Source organism: Chrysemys picta, chromosome 15 (genome assembly GCF_011386835.1).
Source record: "Chrysemys picta bellii isolate R12L10 chromosome 15, ASM1138683v2, whole genome shotgun sequence".
Classification (NCBI taxonomy): domain Eukaryota; kingdom Metazoa; phylum Chordata; order Testudines; family Emydidae; genus Chrysemys; species Chrysemys picta.
The window spans coordinates 26728256-26744739 of record NC_088805.1 but is presented as its reverse complement, the minus strand read 5'-3'; the positions used below and the strand labels follow the sequence as shown (position 1 = coordinate 26744739).

The 16484-nt window shown below is 47.3% G+C and overlaps 1 protein-coding gene across 4 annotated transcripts in view; it reads right to left on the bottom strand.

Moving 5' to 3' along the window:
* The window catches only part of ABCB9 (ATP binding cassette subfamily B member 9), a 34902-nt gene that overhangs the window by 16976 nt on the left and 1442 nt on the right, over window positions 1-16484 (bottom strand). For 2 of the 4 annotated variants that reach the window (XM_008163536.4, XM_042852502.2), the window contains exons 2-6: window positions 7416-8120; window positions 7004-7118; window positions 5718-5848; window positions 4988-5193; window positions 2321-2518 (exon numbers count right to left, since the gene is read on the bottom strand). In XM_008163536.4, the coding sequence (XP_008161758.2) occupies window positions 2321-2518; window positions 4988-5193; window positions 5718-5848; window positions 7004-7118; window positions 7416-8040 (1275 nt within the window). In that variant the 5' untranslated portion in view covers window positions 8041-8120. Of the gene's footprint in view, window positions 1-2320; window positions 2519-4987; window positions 5194-5717; window positions 5849-6481; window positions 7119-7415; window positions 8121-16484 lie in introns of all 4 variants that reach the window. The other 2 variants (XM_024101444.3, XM_024101445.3) reach the window with 2 other exon arrangements.

Genomic DNA, 16484 nt, shown 5'->3' with positions numbered 1-16484 from the left:
CTGTCCCCAAGTTAGCGTAGAAGACTCATAAAATCACAGAAGTGTAGGACTGGAAGGGACCTCGAGAAGTTATCTAGTCCAGTCCCCTGCCCTCAAGGCAGGACTATGTAATAAGCAGACCAACACAATTAAAACAAAGAACGAACCTAAACATGACTCGCCTTAGGACAGGTTTCCCTGACCAGATTAAATGCCCCATTTGGGGCCAAAGGGGAATATTTTAGCAGAGTTTTCACCTAGCCAAAAATGCTAGCTTTTCACTTCAGACTGAAGATGCCAGGAGAAGCCCATATTCTCTATGCCCATGGCAGGCAAAGCTGTTATTAACATTGCTGGCATCCAAGCAGAGGAAGCCGTAGGACCAGAAATCTGCCTACATGTGGTTAAAGAAAAAATAAATAAATAAAAACACTTAGGAGCACAGGCAGGGTCAGCAGTGGTTTACATTAAGGGGTCAGATAAGAGGATGGAGTATATGGAAATTAACGAGCAACACATTAGTACCCACATGTGCCTGTGGTTCCACCTGCAGCTGTTTGTTTCAAGGGCACTTAAGGCCAACCCTGAAATCCAGAAAGTACATGTAAAGTTCAGAGCAAACATTGGCACTGGAATGTACATGGAGCTCTGGCCTGGGGCCTAATATGCTAGACTAAGTTATAAATCACAATGGAATTACTTCACTGTATTTCAGTGATGAATCCCGGTCATGTGCCACCTGAGGCATGTTGAGCATACGCTAAGAAGTGCTGCCTTGAAGCCTGATCCAACCCTTACTTGATGTCAAAGGCAGTTTTTCCACTGACTTCAGTGGAAGTTGAACCAGACTCTTGAAAGAGAATTGAAAAATAAAAGTGCTTTGCACTCTTCATTCCCGGTTCTCAGGTGGGTAAGGCGCAATGGTTCCATGATTTGCCCAAAGTCACATGAGTGAGTAGCAGAGTGTGGAATATGGAACATAGGAATCCTCACTCGTCTACTCTTCCACTGGCTAAGACAGGGGTGGGCGAACTACGGCCCGCAGGCCACATCCGGCCTGTGGGACCGTCCTGCCCGGCCCCCGAGCTCCTGGCCCAGGAGGCTAGAACCCAGCCCCTCCCCTGATGTCTCCTCTCCCCCACAGCCTCAGCTCGCTCGCTCCAGCGCCGGTACAATGCTCTGGGCGGCGGGGCTGTGAGCTCCTGGGGCAGTGCAGCTGCAGAGCCCGGCCTGACCTGGTGCTCTGTGCTGCGCAGTGGGGACGGCGTGGCTGGTTCCAGACAGGCGGCACAGCTGTAGCGCCGCCAGCCACCGGTTCTCCAGGCAGTGCGGCAAGGGGGCAGGGGGGTTGGATAGATACAATTTACGAAACACAATGCGGCCCTCAGGCCAAAAAGTTTGCCCACCCCTGGGCTAAGAGGTCAAAGCTAGCCAGTGAAAGCTGTTGACTACAAAGCCACGAATAAATCCATTCTACAAGCCAAACATAATGAAAACAAATTTCTCCTTTATTCATCTGCCAAGACCTGAGTTCAGGACTCTGCACTTCCCTGAGAAAGAGGTTGTTAGAGCTGTGCTAAATTTGTCAGTTTCATTTTGGACAGGTCTTCTCAATTTCCTGAGCCCCCCTGGGTTCATGCTGTGAGCTTTCCTTTGGATGATCCCAAAAACTCAAATTCAAAATGGTCTAGTTTTGCATCCAAACCATGAGAAACCACAAATCTTGCAGGGCTTTGGTAGAATGCCATGCGTCACCCCAGAGTTGGTTCACCAGGTTCACAAACCTTTCAACAAAGGAATTTAGTGGAACCAGGTCAGTTGCGTGTGAAGATTTTGCACTACTTTGGTTACCAGTAGAAGCCCGGCAATCTAGACTTGACTGGCAACAAAGTGCCCTTCAAAAAAGAAACTACACTGAAAATGGTTTTGTCAGTTTCTGAGCAGCAGATCAAATCGCATGAACATTGTTTTATAGCTTGGGATATCAAAAACTAGCTGGCCTAAGTACATAACACAATAACATGTGCACACAGTGCTTCAAATGCCCTTGACTGAGCCTAATTATAGTGCTACTTACTACAGGAAATTGCCTGTTGAATGACACTATTCAAAATTCTTAACAGAAATGTATCTTTGTTTGGAGAGTTAAAAATAAAGCATAGGGGATAGTGAGCAGACTTTACAGTTTGTGTCTTTTGTTAACCCCCCCCCCCAAACCTTTTATGTGCAATGTATTACGAAGTTCATAAAGCAGAGAATGAGCAGTATGAGAACATATCCCCTCCCAGCCCTCAGTATCATCACAGTGACGACAGGTGGCTAATAGAAACAAGGCACATACCCCACTGGACCACACATAGTACGTATAGGCCAGGGCTTCCTTTCTGTTCAGTTTGTACACTTGCTGCAGTTTCTCGCAATAGACATTTGCTTCCATGTCCTCACTTGCAAAGCTGCGCACAGTCTTCATGTCCGAAATGGTTTCTTCTGCTGTGTTGTTGGCCTTCGCCAAAGCATTCTGAACCTCCTTGGAGAGCTTCTGCAGTGAACAAAGGAAAGGCGGGAAGGGAAAGCAGGACTGTATATACCAGAGGGGCTATTGTTCCATTTCATTGTGCCCCCCCACAAAGGACGCACCGCACACCTGATGGAAAGGGATTTGGAGACCATTGTTCATTTCACTATCCCTTTGTCCCTGGGTCTGACAGACTCCTTCAGTGGCTCTGGGCAACCATGATTATTCTTTGTGTATGATGATAGCGTTTAGAGCCTGAAGTTGAGACCCGGTCCCACTGTGCTAGGCACTGTACATGTGTACACACACACACACACACACACTTCCTATCCCAAAGAGCTTACAGTGTAAATAGAGAAGACAGACAAAAGGAGGAGACAGGATGTGCTATTATCCCCATGTCACAGATGAGGAACTGAAGCACTGAGAGACTAAGGGACTTGTCCAAGGTCGCACAGGAAGTCTATGGCAAAGCCAGGAAATGAACACAAGTCCCTGTACTGCTGGGATCTCTAAGCACATTGGGACTGCCAGCAGCTGCCTGTGACAAAAGCCACAAAGGGGTTCTCCAGGTCAGAACCTAGGACTGGGGGGCACAATCTGGTGTCTGTGCATGTGCACACTCTGAACAGGCAATGGCAATATGCAAACTTCCCCCACTTGCCAATTACACACTTCTAGCAAGAATAATCTTGGGGAGAGAGCCGAGAATCCGTACAAGGGAGCCACAGCTGGCCAGAATCCAGGCACGGCGCCTCTGCTTTTCAGCATGCCAGCATGTGCATATCACACGGGCGGCACTACGCACACAGGCAGGATTTGCCCCACGGCACGGACGTCGACAGCAATAAAGCTCTCAAAGCCCAGCACCCAGCCCGTGCGCTGTACTGATTCCTGTGTTCCACCCAACGGAAGTGCGGGCATGTCACTTCGGAGAGGATTCTCGCCCAGGAGTCGGAGAGAGGCTCCTTATGAACAATGAGACTCAGCCAAGTGCGCACACGCCCCAACCGGTATTACAGGTTATGACAATGGAGCTGGCAGAGCTGTAGACTCAGAGGAGAAGATGCATTAGATCACCCCAGCCCTCTCTCGGGCACCAGGGCGGGATTCCTCCCTGCAGTATATTTTCGGTTGTTTTGTCCTTTTTCTAAAAGTCCCAAGCAATGGGGATTCCACTGTTTCCACAGACTAGCAGAGCTCAAATTGGGACTAAAAAGGGACAGAAATAGAGAAAGCAAAGGTCACATAGTACTGTGTACTGCACACGCAAACACGGGGGGAGGGGGGGTGAACGAATTAGACAGACAACTTTCCCTTTAAAGAACACATTCCTTTGATATCCCCAAGATCACGCTACTAGAGAGCCTGTAATTCCATTAGATTGGCTAACAGAGAAATCCAGCATCAAGAGAGAAGGTCTTTTGAATACTGAGCAAACATCTGTTTGTTTAATCTTATGAAACGAGATCAATAGCACATGCAGCCAGCAGGTCCACTGGGACAAGAAAAGCCTCACAGGTCTGATTTAGAGTCTGGGGAGAACAGGTGTGGCCAGGAGAAGCGGCACATTGCAGTTTGGGGAACTGACTCATTCCAGAAAGTGGTGGGTGAGAGCCAGCCACAATTAGACTGATGGATCAGGGGGCTGTGAACAGCTAAAGCTCATTGTGGGGGTTTGTATTAACTGCTAGTTCTAGCCCACTCTTTCCACGTCAGCAGCAAATGAAGGGAAACACCTCTGGTCTGGTTAAACTCCCTGTCTTGGTGGATCTGCAGAACGGATCACTGGCCACTTCAGACAGAAAGGAGAGATCAACAGGGAACAAAGATTGGGAACTGGCCTGTGGAAAGCTTGTGGTGCAACAGTATCCTAAAGATTCCTTACCACATACTTTGAAACTAGGGTGACCAGATGTCCTGATTTTATAGGGACAGTCCAGATTTTTGGGTCTTTTTCTTATATAGGCTCCTATTACCCCCCACCCCCCACCCCCGTCCCGATTTTTCATACTTGCTGTCTGGTCACCCTATTTGGAACCCACGTTTTTCTAGACGATCACTTTGGGTGTTCAACAGCTACAGCCAATGTTGCTCTCTGGACAGCCAGCAGGGGGCAGTACAACAGCACAGATTGCACCCTCCCCTGCTCATATACAGCATCCCTGATGTATCTGGCATCCTTCCCTCAACTCCACGGAGCCATCTTGACTCCTCGGAGCCAAAGCAGGCCTTAGGCACGAGCAAAGCAAGGGAGTGTTTGGGGTCCTGTGCTGCCACCACAACGCACAGGCTAGCCTGATCTCTTCTCCTAGCAGCAGGACTGGAGGGGAGACAGTTCATTCGCTGCTCACCCCCAATCTCCATGAGAAGCAGCTCACAGCTAGAGCCCAGCCTTGCTCTTAGAGGCCACTTGGCCCATGGAAGAGTCCTGCTTTGTGGGGGAGACAGAGGGACTTGGCATATATTAAAGATGCAAGCAATCTGCCTTACCTTGTAATATTTCCCGTAGAGGTCAGACACCAGCATGATGATGGGGAAGCCCATGAAGGTCACCAGAGAGAGCTGCCAGGATAGGCTGAACATGAAGACAATCACGCCTGTAGCCTTCACCACGTTGCGCAGGAAGATGTTAATGTTCTGGGAAACTAGGTCGCTCACAATCGTTGTGTCCGAGGTCAGCCGGGAGATGATGTCCCCTGCAAGGCAAAGGGGAGTGGGCGAGAGCTCCGATCTGTCAGTGCTTCAGGAATCACAGCCCCTATCTCCGTACCAGCACGGGCAGGTAGCGATTGCACGTGCCATGAGCCAAATTGGAGGGTCATGGGGAACCAAGAATGAAATGTGCACAGGTCAGGGGCTCAGGGGATGCAGCCATTCATGATGGGTCATAGAACCTTTCAGATCTAGGCTCCCAGTTCAAATCCAGCCCAGATCAGTAGTGACTGGAAGCGGTTACTGTACCACCCGCTGGCAGGTCAGTGGGTGGCATGAAACGAGTTTGGCAGGTCTCAGTCAAGGTGAGAACACCACAAAATCTACCACCACAATCAGTGCGTTAGTGTTTCAGGTCAATCACTTACTCAGACTGTATTCTCATATCTTGAGAAACAAAGGAAATGTGGCGTACCAAGCACTCTTGTCTCCCAGAGATCATCATCACGCGAGGATTAGGCTGGACTGCTGAAAGAGAGACTGATCTCATGGATGGAGAGAAACCAACCTGTGCGATTCTCATCAAAGAAACTTGTCTCCTGAGCAACCAGTGACTTGAAGAGGCAGTTGCGGAGTCGAATATTCAGCCTGGCAAATACGAGCGTAAAAAGGCCACCCCGGATACCTGCGGCAAATGAGCTAATTGCAGATAAGGAGACGTTATATAGCAATGTGCACAAAATCCACTCCTTAGCACAACATACAAGCCCCATCAGACCCAAGACAGACATATCGAAACAGGGGCCAATGATAATACTTTGTACTGACAGTGCCTTTCATCCCAGGATCTCAAAAAGCTGCTCAGACAACTAAGTTAGCCTGACAACACCCCACCCCCGAGATGGATCTCATTATCCCCACTTTACAGATGGGAAAACTAACACACAAGTGCGAAAGTGGCAGGCCAAGTCAGTGGCAGAGTCTCAGGTATGTGCTATCACTACTAGACAACACTTCCACTACATATTAACACCATGCATCCGGTTTTAGACAACACCCAAGTGTCAGGAGTAGAAACAAGAGAAACTTTTGTTACAAAACCCAGAATCAGGCTGATTTAACCCGGTTCTGCTACAAACTAATCTTAAACAAAACAAAAAAAACCCTTTCAGTTGAGCCCTGGCCCCTTTCACAGTTTCAGATGGAAACCATGAAAAACTCCACGTAATTTCTAGTGGCAAGCAGGATGCACATGGCCATTCAGTCCGGGGCTCATTCACCCCTGAACACCAAGTGACTTAGGTCCACAAAGCTGCATTAACCAAAACTAACCTACAAGCTGGCATCCCATCTGGTCCCTCTGCAAACTGCATCTGCTGGTTTTGTGCAGCTGTCACCATGGAAGAGTCAGGGATGGGCCAAAGCTTTGCCTCTGAATTGCCTTGTCCTCCGCAAGGATGTTTGAAAGATAAAACTAAACCAAGTGTTTAGGATGTTTCTTTCCCTGCTCCCTCTTGAGTCTGTAAATATTGTAACAAAGTCATGGCCATCTAAGGCTTCACGGTTGTCATTCTGCTGCCACACTGTGGGCACTTAGAACTGTGCAGCAAGAGCAGGGATTACCTACATCTTATGGGTTCACATGGACACATCCCTGCCACCTGAGCTAAAGGAGAACTGCTGTTAGCAGCTTCGTACCTGAAACACACAGCTGAGCAGTTCCTAATCCATCGAGCAGAGGTTCATATAACCACTAGCCAGTTCAGGACAATACTATGGAAGAAGGTTTAAACCTCAACATAATAAACTTTTTATAACTGAGGCACAAATAATCTATCTATCTATTGCCGTTACCTTCCTATAGCAAGAAGCGACATAATCACCACTGCAGAGGAAAACTGATCCATGCTTTTTTGGATGACTATTCCATCAATCGCCAAGCCAGTGTAATAAGGAAGGAATGTTTCTCCTGTATGGGAGCAGCATAAGAGAAGGTGGATTAGAACAAGAGGCAGGGTTTCAAACACAGAGCTATTGGGTAAAGCAAATGTTAGCAGTGGAGTTTAACTGGTTTCTGGGAACAGTAATATCTTTGAAGGTGTTTCTGGCCTTGATAATCTAGGTGTGAGACAAAGATTAAAAGGTTGTTTAAACCCAATATTTAGATTTCATCAGGGTGGAGAGGTGTGATTTTTATAGAACTGATATTAATAGAAAAAATGGAATTTTGATCTTGGCAATGTCCCTTTAAACTCTGTTCACTCACCCAAAGCGGCAACCAGGAGGAAGAAAGTGGCTATTCCGAGGAAGAGAGCATCTGGTTTGGTGTAAGACAGCAGCTTCTGGATAGTGGCTCCTGACGCCTCTTCCCTCTTTTCCTGCACAGTAATAGGGCTGGGGTCACATATCTCCTCTGCTTCCGCCCGGGACTCTGAACTGACCTGCAAGGCTTCTCTGGAGGACGTCACGGAAGACAGCAGCTGCCACAGGCAGAAAGTTGCAGCCAATGACACATACGTCCATGCAAACAAACTCCAAAACCAGGGGTCCCTAATGGTCTTCCTGACCTCCGAGTAGAGCAGCAGTTTGACCAGGGCATAAATGCCCACTAGCAGGCAGACCAAGGTGATGAAGGTCTGGGATGCTTTCAGGCGCTTGGGGCCATAGGTCGAGCTCTTGGCAACCCCAATGGCAGCGCCAACCAGCAAGCAGCTCCTGTACAGACATGCCCCCCACACGTCCAACATGGAATTAAAGACATTGAAGTGCTTCAGATCCTGGACAATGTCCTTGCCGCTACGGCTGTGCACGTACAGCAGCGTGGTCACCAGCACGTCCACACCGGTGAACGCCAGAGTGCAAGCCACAGCCTTCCAGACTCTCATCTTCATCTGACTCTGGGGCAAGGCAGATTGCAGTTTGAGGCAGAGAAACCCCTAGTTCAAGGTAAAAGCTTCCATGTTAGTCTTTCCTGGGATGGGGAAAAGGAACAACACAAGAATATTAGTGACCTTTATGAAATGGCAGAGAGGGGGACCGAGCGCTGTGGAGCACTGCGGTTTAGTTTCATGTGAGAGCTCTGGTTCTCCCAGAGGCCAATTCCCTGCCATCCCCTCCCAGATCAGGATACCCCAGGGAGCTGGCATGTACAATATGCCTTCATGCAGGCCTGAGTTTGATCCAGCTTTTCAGGCTGATTCTATAGTTCCAATCTTCAGGGCCGGGAATTATTTCTAGGCTACAGGTAGCGTCATGGTGTGTTTTCAGCTACTCTCTTCAATGCCGGACCAGCCCAATTCTCAGCACCACGGGTTAACAATAGGGTCCAGGAGGTCCCTAGAACATGATGCCAAGCAAATTGTTTTGAAACGTCTCTGCAATGCCTCTCCGTTGCCGCCACAGGAGCACTGTGCGGTAAAGGGAAACCATCAAGGCGGACAGGCTCCAAGTTGGCATGCACCATCCCTATCCCCAGAACTTATATTTATTCATGTTTCTTGGAGGGATCGGGTCCCTGAAGCCAGAGCGGCTGCAGTCTAAGACCCAGGTGACAATCAGCTCTCCGAACATATGGTGGCTGTGCGATAGGGAGTGTCCCCCAGGCCTCTGCTGCGAGCTCCCCACTGCGAGCCAGCAAGAGAGAGAGGCCGGCTCTTTGTGCCCACACGAAAAGAGCTCTTGAATACGATTCAAAAGGGATTTGCCGCAAGAGACAGAAGCAGGTGGCAGAGGTTAGAAATCAGACAGATGGATGGACCCCAGTGTCTAGACACCGAAAAGACAGCTCGCTCCACCAGGGCTGGTTATTGTCCAGGGCAGCATGAAAGTGTAAGGTGTGTCCAAGTGGGAATGCAGCAACCAACAAAAGCAAAGGTAGAAAAACTGCTCGAGGGCGCCAGCAGCCCAGTGGATTATATAAGCAATGAGGGCGGCACTTCCTGGCGGGCAGAAGAATAAATAATATCTAGCTCTTATCTGGTGCTTTTTATCTCACTCCTGCTTTCCAAAGGAGGGACTGGAGCATTATCCCCATTTACAGGTGGACAATCAGGCCAAAAATATTTCCTTCCCTTGGTTATTAAGATGATGTTTTTGGTTTTTTTTTTTAAGTGAACGGAACAGAGTTTAAGTGTAGAAGTTTCTGGTTATCAGGGAATAACGTACAGATTATCAAGGGGTGCGAAGTTCAGATTAAGATTGGATGGCGTAAGGAATACATCATCTGCAATATCCCTGATTGGGGGTAAAAGGTTGATGGGTCAAAGTACAGACACTGAGATATGAGGGTATGTTGTTCATATGATGGCTAGGTTCGGGTGTGGAGTATAATGAGTGGATACGATGATGAGGATGGATTGACCCTCATTTGGTGAGATTTAACGTTCAGTGTGCTAATGGTTCCAGTTCATATGGTAGTACAATAGATTCAAACCAGGCAGCACCTGAAAAGTCTATTTTACTCTTCACTACTGATGCCATGTTTACTCTTGGCACTTCTCAATGAAAATAAACGGGTCAGTTCCGGTGTCCCTCAGCTCCCCTCATCAGTTTAATTCCCCGAGTGCCCTGCACGACCCCAACCTGCTGTCTGTTTGGGTGGCAAAAACCACCAGATCCCGACAAAACTAAGTTTTCATAGACAGAAAACGAACTAGTTAAAAGATAGTTCAAATGCAATCTTTCAAGAGAAAGAAAATCTAAAGCCTGGACCTACATTAGCTCCTTCAAGGAACAGCTGGTGATGCTGAAAGCCATGTGCTCTGTTCTGATCGTCGGGCCTGCAAATTTACCCTAATTGTGAGCTCCCGTATGACAGTATGTGAACAGTATCCCTAATGATGACACAGCACAACTTATTGCTGAGCTCTGTGACTTTATCCTCACGCACAATTATTTCAAATTTGGTGACAATATATACCTCCAGACCAGTGGCACTGCTATGGGCACCCGCATGGCCCCACAATATGCCAACATTTTTATGGCTGACCTGGAACCACGCTTCTTCAGCTCTCGTCCACTCATGCCCCTTCTCTACCTACGCTATATTGATGATCTTCATGATCTTCATCATCTGGACCCATGGGAAGGAGACCCTGGAAGAATTCCACCATGATTTCAACAGCTTCCACCCCACCATCAACCTCAGCCTGGACCAATCTACACGGGAGGTCCACTTCCTAGACACCACAGTACAAATAAGCGATGGCCACATTAACATCACCCTATACCGAAAACCCACCGACCGCTGTGACTACCTTCATGCCTCCAGCTTCCACCCCGGTCACACCACACGATCCATCGTCTACAGCCAAGCACTGAGGTACAATCGCATCTGCTCCAACCCCTCAGACAGAGACCAACACCTACAAGATCTTCACCAAGCATTCTCAAAACTACGATACCCACACAAGGAAATAAAGAAACAAAATCAACAGAGCCAGATGTGTACCCAGAAGCCTCCTGCTACAAGACAGGCCCAGAAGAGAAACCAACAGAACTCCACTGGCCATCACCTACTGTCCTCAGCTTAAACCTCTCCAACGCATCATCAGTGATCTACAACCCATCCTGGACAATGATCCCTCACTTTCACAGACCTTGGGAGGCAGGCCAGTCCTCGCCCACAGACAACCTGCCAACCTTAAGCATATTTTCACCAGCAACCACGCACTGCACCATAACAACTCTAACTCAGGAACCAACCCATGCAACAAACCTCGATGCCAACTCTGCCCACATATCTACACCAGCAACACCATCACAGGACCTAACCAGATCAGCTACAACATCACCGGCTCATTCACCTGCACGTCCACCAATGTTATATATGCCATCATATGCCAGCAATGCCCCTCTGCTATGTACATTGGCCAAACTGGACAGTCACTACGCAAGAGGATAAATAGACACAAGTCAGATATCAGGAATGGCAATATACAAAAACCTGTAGGAGAACACTTCAACCTCCCTGGCCACACAATAGCAGATGTAAAGGTAGCCATCTTACAGCAAAAAAACTTCAGGACCAGACTCCAAAGAGAAACTGCTGAGCTCCAGTTCATTTGCAAATTTGACACCATCAGATCAGGATTAAACAAAGACTGCGAATGGCTATCCAACTACAGAAGCAGTTTCTCCTCCCTTGGTGTTCACACCTCAACTGCTAGCAGAGCGCCTCACCCTCCCTGATTGAACTAACCTCGTTATCTCCATACTGATTTATACCTGCCTCTGGAGATTTCCATTACTTGCATCTGAAGAAGTGAGGTTCTTACCCACAAAAGCTTATGCTCCCAATACTTCTTTTAGTCTCTAAGGTGCCACAGGACCCTCTGTTGCTTTTTACAAATGTCACAGTAACTCATAATAACAAATGTTAATGGAAAGAGGTACGAAAGGGAGACAAAAAGATTGAATTAGTCTAAACAAAAAGGCCATGTTGATATAATCCCATGACACCACTGAAATCATGCTTGGTAAAGACAGAAGATGTGGAACCAAAAATGTATGAGCCAAGACTGGTGTGTCCAATATAAGGCCTAACTGGTGGACAAAATAATGAAGGGCTGGGCTACTCCACCCACCACTCCTTCTGGGGGTCTTTAAAGAAAGAGACTTTGGAGGGGGGAAAAATAGAGAAGAACAGACGGCATCGACTGGAGTGAGGTTCACCGTCACGGCTGCCACCCTCACCATGTCCTGGAACCCCAGTCCTTGTTGGCCTTGATCCTGAGAGATGTCCTGACCAGATCGGGCCAAGCAGAGGAGCCCAAATAAGACCCCCACTCTGCCAGCGCCAGCTGAATCCCAGATACCACCTGGGACGAAATGGGATCGGACTTTAAGAGCAACAGCTTCAGCCCATCTCAACTCACTTCTTCTCTTTCCCCCAAAAGGCCAGTTATTACCATCTTTAATATCATCTAAGAGACTGTCAACCAAGGGGCTTTTCCTTCTAAAAACTCTCTCCAGCTAAAGGGAAATAGAACAAAGTTGTTAAAATGAACGCCTTACTGAATGCTTCACATTTCAAATGCTTTCAAAAGAAGGTTTTTCCTTCTTTTCCATATCTTTAATGAGCAACAGAGGGTCCTGTGGCACCTTTAAGACTAACAGAAGTATTGGGAGCATAAGCTTTCGTGGGTAAGAACCTCACTTCTTCAGATGCAAGTCTGTGGATGCAAGAAGTGAGGTTCTTACCCACGAAAGCTTATGCTCCCAATACTTCTGTTAGTCTTAAAGGTGCCACAGGACCCTCTGTTGCTTTTTACAGATTCAGACTAACACGGCTCCCCCTCTGATATCTTTAATGAAAGGTTATACAATGTAATGGCACGTTTGCCATGGTGCTAATCAAGCTGAGGTCTCTCCATACCCGAACTTCGTTTAGCATGGTTTAATACTGAACAGTGACTGGGTTATATTAACACCTTCGGCCCATTCATTCTCTATTTAAATTAATACAACAGCTGTAAACACAGCCCCTTGTTAAATGCCAGCATGTTCCTGACTTCAGAGGTCCTTATTATTTTCATTATAAACCATACAAATACTTTACAAAATTCAAAGGGCAAATAAAGTAACAACCTTCTCACGTCAAACGCCTCTGTCTGTTCCTATGGAGATGGAATACTGGGCCAGAACCGGTCCTTCCCTAGCAGCTGGACACCTGGACCAATAGGACAGCTTCATTCTCAGTGTGTGTTCCGACATACTTTGGAGCTGGCCACTGGAGGCCAGGCTTGGTTTAGGTATGAATTAGCTCAGTATCTTTCTGATGAAAGCTTGTAAATGAAGGAAAGTTTTGGCTGTTAAGCACCATCTACTATTAAGGTTGCCTGTTCATAAAAATCTTTGGAGTCTGGAGCAACAGAACAAAAATACCAAACGTCTCAAGAGCCACAAACCCTCTATTTACTTTTCAGTCTAAAATCTAAAAAGGGGCCTAAAATGTTGCTAAATCCAAATTCCTTCCAGGCTAAGACAAAATTTGTTTTTATGCAACAAATTTCAAAACCCTTGCAGTTTCTGTCAGAGCTTTTCTATTGAAAATATTGATTCTACGGTGGCAAACCAGTCCTCTCTCGCCCTTTTTACAAAGGAACAAAATAGGCAATCAAGTGCCTGAAATACGGGATTTCAAATAATCAAGAGAGCAGGCAGTTTCAATCACCACTGTCCATAAAGGACACACTCCACAGTCTAAACAACACTAGAAAGAAGATCAAATTACTCTCCCCTGCTGTGCAATACAAAATAAGGTAGAAGAATAAGGCTTCTCCCCCAAGACTGGGCAATGAGAAACCCAAAGCTCAAACCCCAAAGACAGAGCGATAGCAACAAGAAGTAAGTGTTGGGGATACTCTGTCCAAGCACAGTGTGTCATGTTTAATTTAACACAAACGTCACTGCATGTAACCAACACAGGGCTAGCTCTGGGCCGCACCAGCACCAGCCACTTCAAGGGTGTATTACTCAGTTGATAGGACTCCTAACAACTCGGGGTCTGTTTTTAAAATCTCACTGTACAAATGTGCATCGCTGCACTTTCCCGGGGTCCTATTAGTGCGGTGCAGTCGATTGATCCAAAGACACGTATTGGCTCATGCTGTAGCACAAAAATAAACATTCAGGGTCCAATTTTCAAGAGAACTCAGCATCCAACAGCTTCCATGTAGGCACCTAAATCAGTAGCCAGAATTTCAAAGAGAACATTCATTAGGGGGCTGAAATAGGAGCCCTGCTCTTTTGAAATTCTGGCCCACGCGAACCATCTCTCAGTAACCAACTGGCTCCCCCTACTGGATTTGCAGGAAAAGCACCATAATGGCTTTCTAGCTTAACCACCATTGGAGTCCTCAGCTCAAGAGAACTAGCTCCAATTTGTGCCTACCTCATCCTAATGCAGGCTTTGCACCAGTCTGTGCCCAGAGCTAACACGAGGCGAGGGAGAGAACAGGAATGATCAATCACCAACCAGCAGACAGGGAATTTCAAATTGCACGTCCTCCCCTGTGTTTGTATCGTGCCTAGCACAACGGGGCCCTGATCACCAGGGGGGGGGCCTCTGGACACTAGAACACAAATAAATAATGAAGAGTAAATGCTGTTATCAGGTGGGTAGAATAAGGAACCTCACAAGAGGTAGCATGACCATGCCCTGGGTTAGAGTAATCAGTGCCTCGACTGACACCACTGAAGGCATTGTTTGTGTGAGAACCTTCTATATAGCTCTTGCAGGGGTCACTGAAATGCAGTCCCTTCTGCAGTCCAAAGAGGCTGGGGCAAACCTTTCCTCTAATGAAAGGTGCCTGTGACCTTCGATGCCCATGCGGAACAGACAGGGCCTTTGTCCTGGAGGCCTCAGCCAACGTCATGGTTTACCATCGTCATCTATTATTCATGAAATAATTCTCTAACAGCTTATATAGCTGTGGAAATTGACCAGCAGAACTACAGCAGAATAGTTATTAATGACTGGAATAATAGTTATTCCGCTTTATCTGTGTTGGTCAATTTTCTTGGGTAGACAAGCACTGAGAGGGGCATTTTTCTCAAAGGCACAAAGGAGAATTAAGCACCCAATTCCTTGGGACAGTGAGGGGGTGTTGGGCACCTAACTGCCCTTTGTGCCTTTGAAAATCTCCCCCTAATTTATTTGATCTGTAGATTGCTGTCCACTACACGTGCAGTGAAGGTCCCATGCCTGCTGCCCGGGTCTGTTCCCGCAGGAACCGCTAATGATCCAGCCAGCAAGAGGTGGAACGAGCAAAACAACTTCCAAATACCCCGGTGCCAGATCTCCATCTGCAGGGAAGGGCTCTGAATCCGCCCAGACATTGACAGTTGAGTAACCCCAGCACCAGCTCCACTTAATTGATCTCTTGCTCTGTTTGGGCTTTGCCTCTTTTTGGTGCTAGCTGGTCTCAGGACCCCTACAGCTCTTTCTAATCCTGGCCAACTCCCGGGCTCAGCTCCCCAGGGCAAAGGCCTTTGGCACAGGCTTGGCATCATCAGCCTCTCAGGCTGGAACCCACCCAAAACCTCACCCCACCCCATCCGCAGTGAGGAGGATCTGGAATTCAAAGGGAGCCCTGTAGAGACACTTAGGTTAGGCCAGCCCTGGAGCACGCGTGAACCCTGGAGAATGGAGGATTTCTAGTTCCTTCTATTTTCCTGGGCAAAAAAGGCTGATTATGATCTAAGCAGTAAACGCTGTTTGTCTTTCCACCGCCATTAAAATCTGCATTACACCCCAAATTGCAGCAGGGCTTCCTACAGGGGACAGCACCAAGGGCAAGCAACGAAGAAGAAAGCAAGCAGATGAAGGTCTGTGTGTGAAAACTTGAGGACATAGGAGAATGAAGCTTCCAGCAGCAGGAATGGAGTGGCTGTTTCATGGCAGGACTGGAACCCAGTGGAGAAAGGGCAGCAGAAGCTCCAGCCAAAACCAAAGATTTCTAATTAAGAACTCAGCCACAGACTCCCCTGTGTCCTGAATAACATTCCAGAATAGCACTGGACTGACACGTTATCTGTGGCATCCAATAGCATCTGGAGTCCCTGTGTAACAGGTACAGGGTGCAGCTCCAGTAGATTGAAACCTTGATAGTTTAAATATTATTTCAAATAAACAAAACTGACTGAATGTCCAGATCCTATTAGTTGCATCGGAGGCTCTACTATTGTGGATTTCCCAGCGTCTGTGCATTAAAACCACCTATTACTCTGAGGCAGTTAAAAAGAAAAAAAAAAACATCAAGCAAATTTTAGTGCTTGTGAAGGATGTTGGATTGACAGTGCCTCCATCCAGCAGCTATGCAAACTGCTCTCCACTGCCCCACCAATGTGCTCCAGCCCTGCGGGGTGGCGAGGTGGGGGGATTCAGATTCCATGCACCGCTCAGCACTTGGCCTTTCGGTTGAGAGTGTCCTCAGGGGTGCCAGTTAGTGCCAGCTATAATGAGGAAACCTGACAATTAGAGGAATTGGACTGAGACCCACAATCTTATTTCCTACAGGACACTAGAACAACCACCCAGAGAGAAGGACTTTTGGTGACAGTCTGTGCTTGTTTCGAATCAGTGACAAATCCTAAAGCTAAAAACCTTCATATTCCCTCATCCATTCCTTTGGCCACATACAAACGCCATCTGATGCAGAGTTTTATAAATACGATTTCTAACGAGTGTCTCATCAGACTCAAGGAAAAGAGAATATATAGCAGATTAGGGAAAAGGCATTCGACTTTTGGCTAAAGTGATAGAAATTAGAAACAATTACAGTCTATTTGATCTTGCTTAGCCAAATCAAAAGAGGAAAATAATTGTAACAAA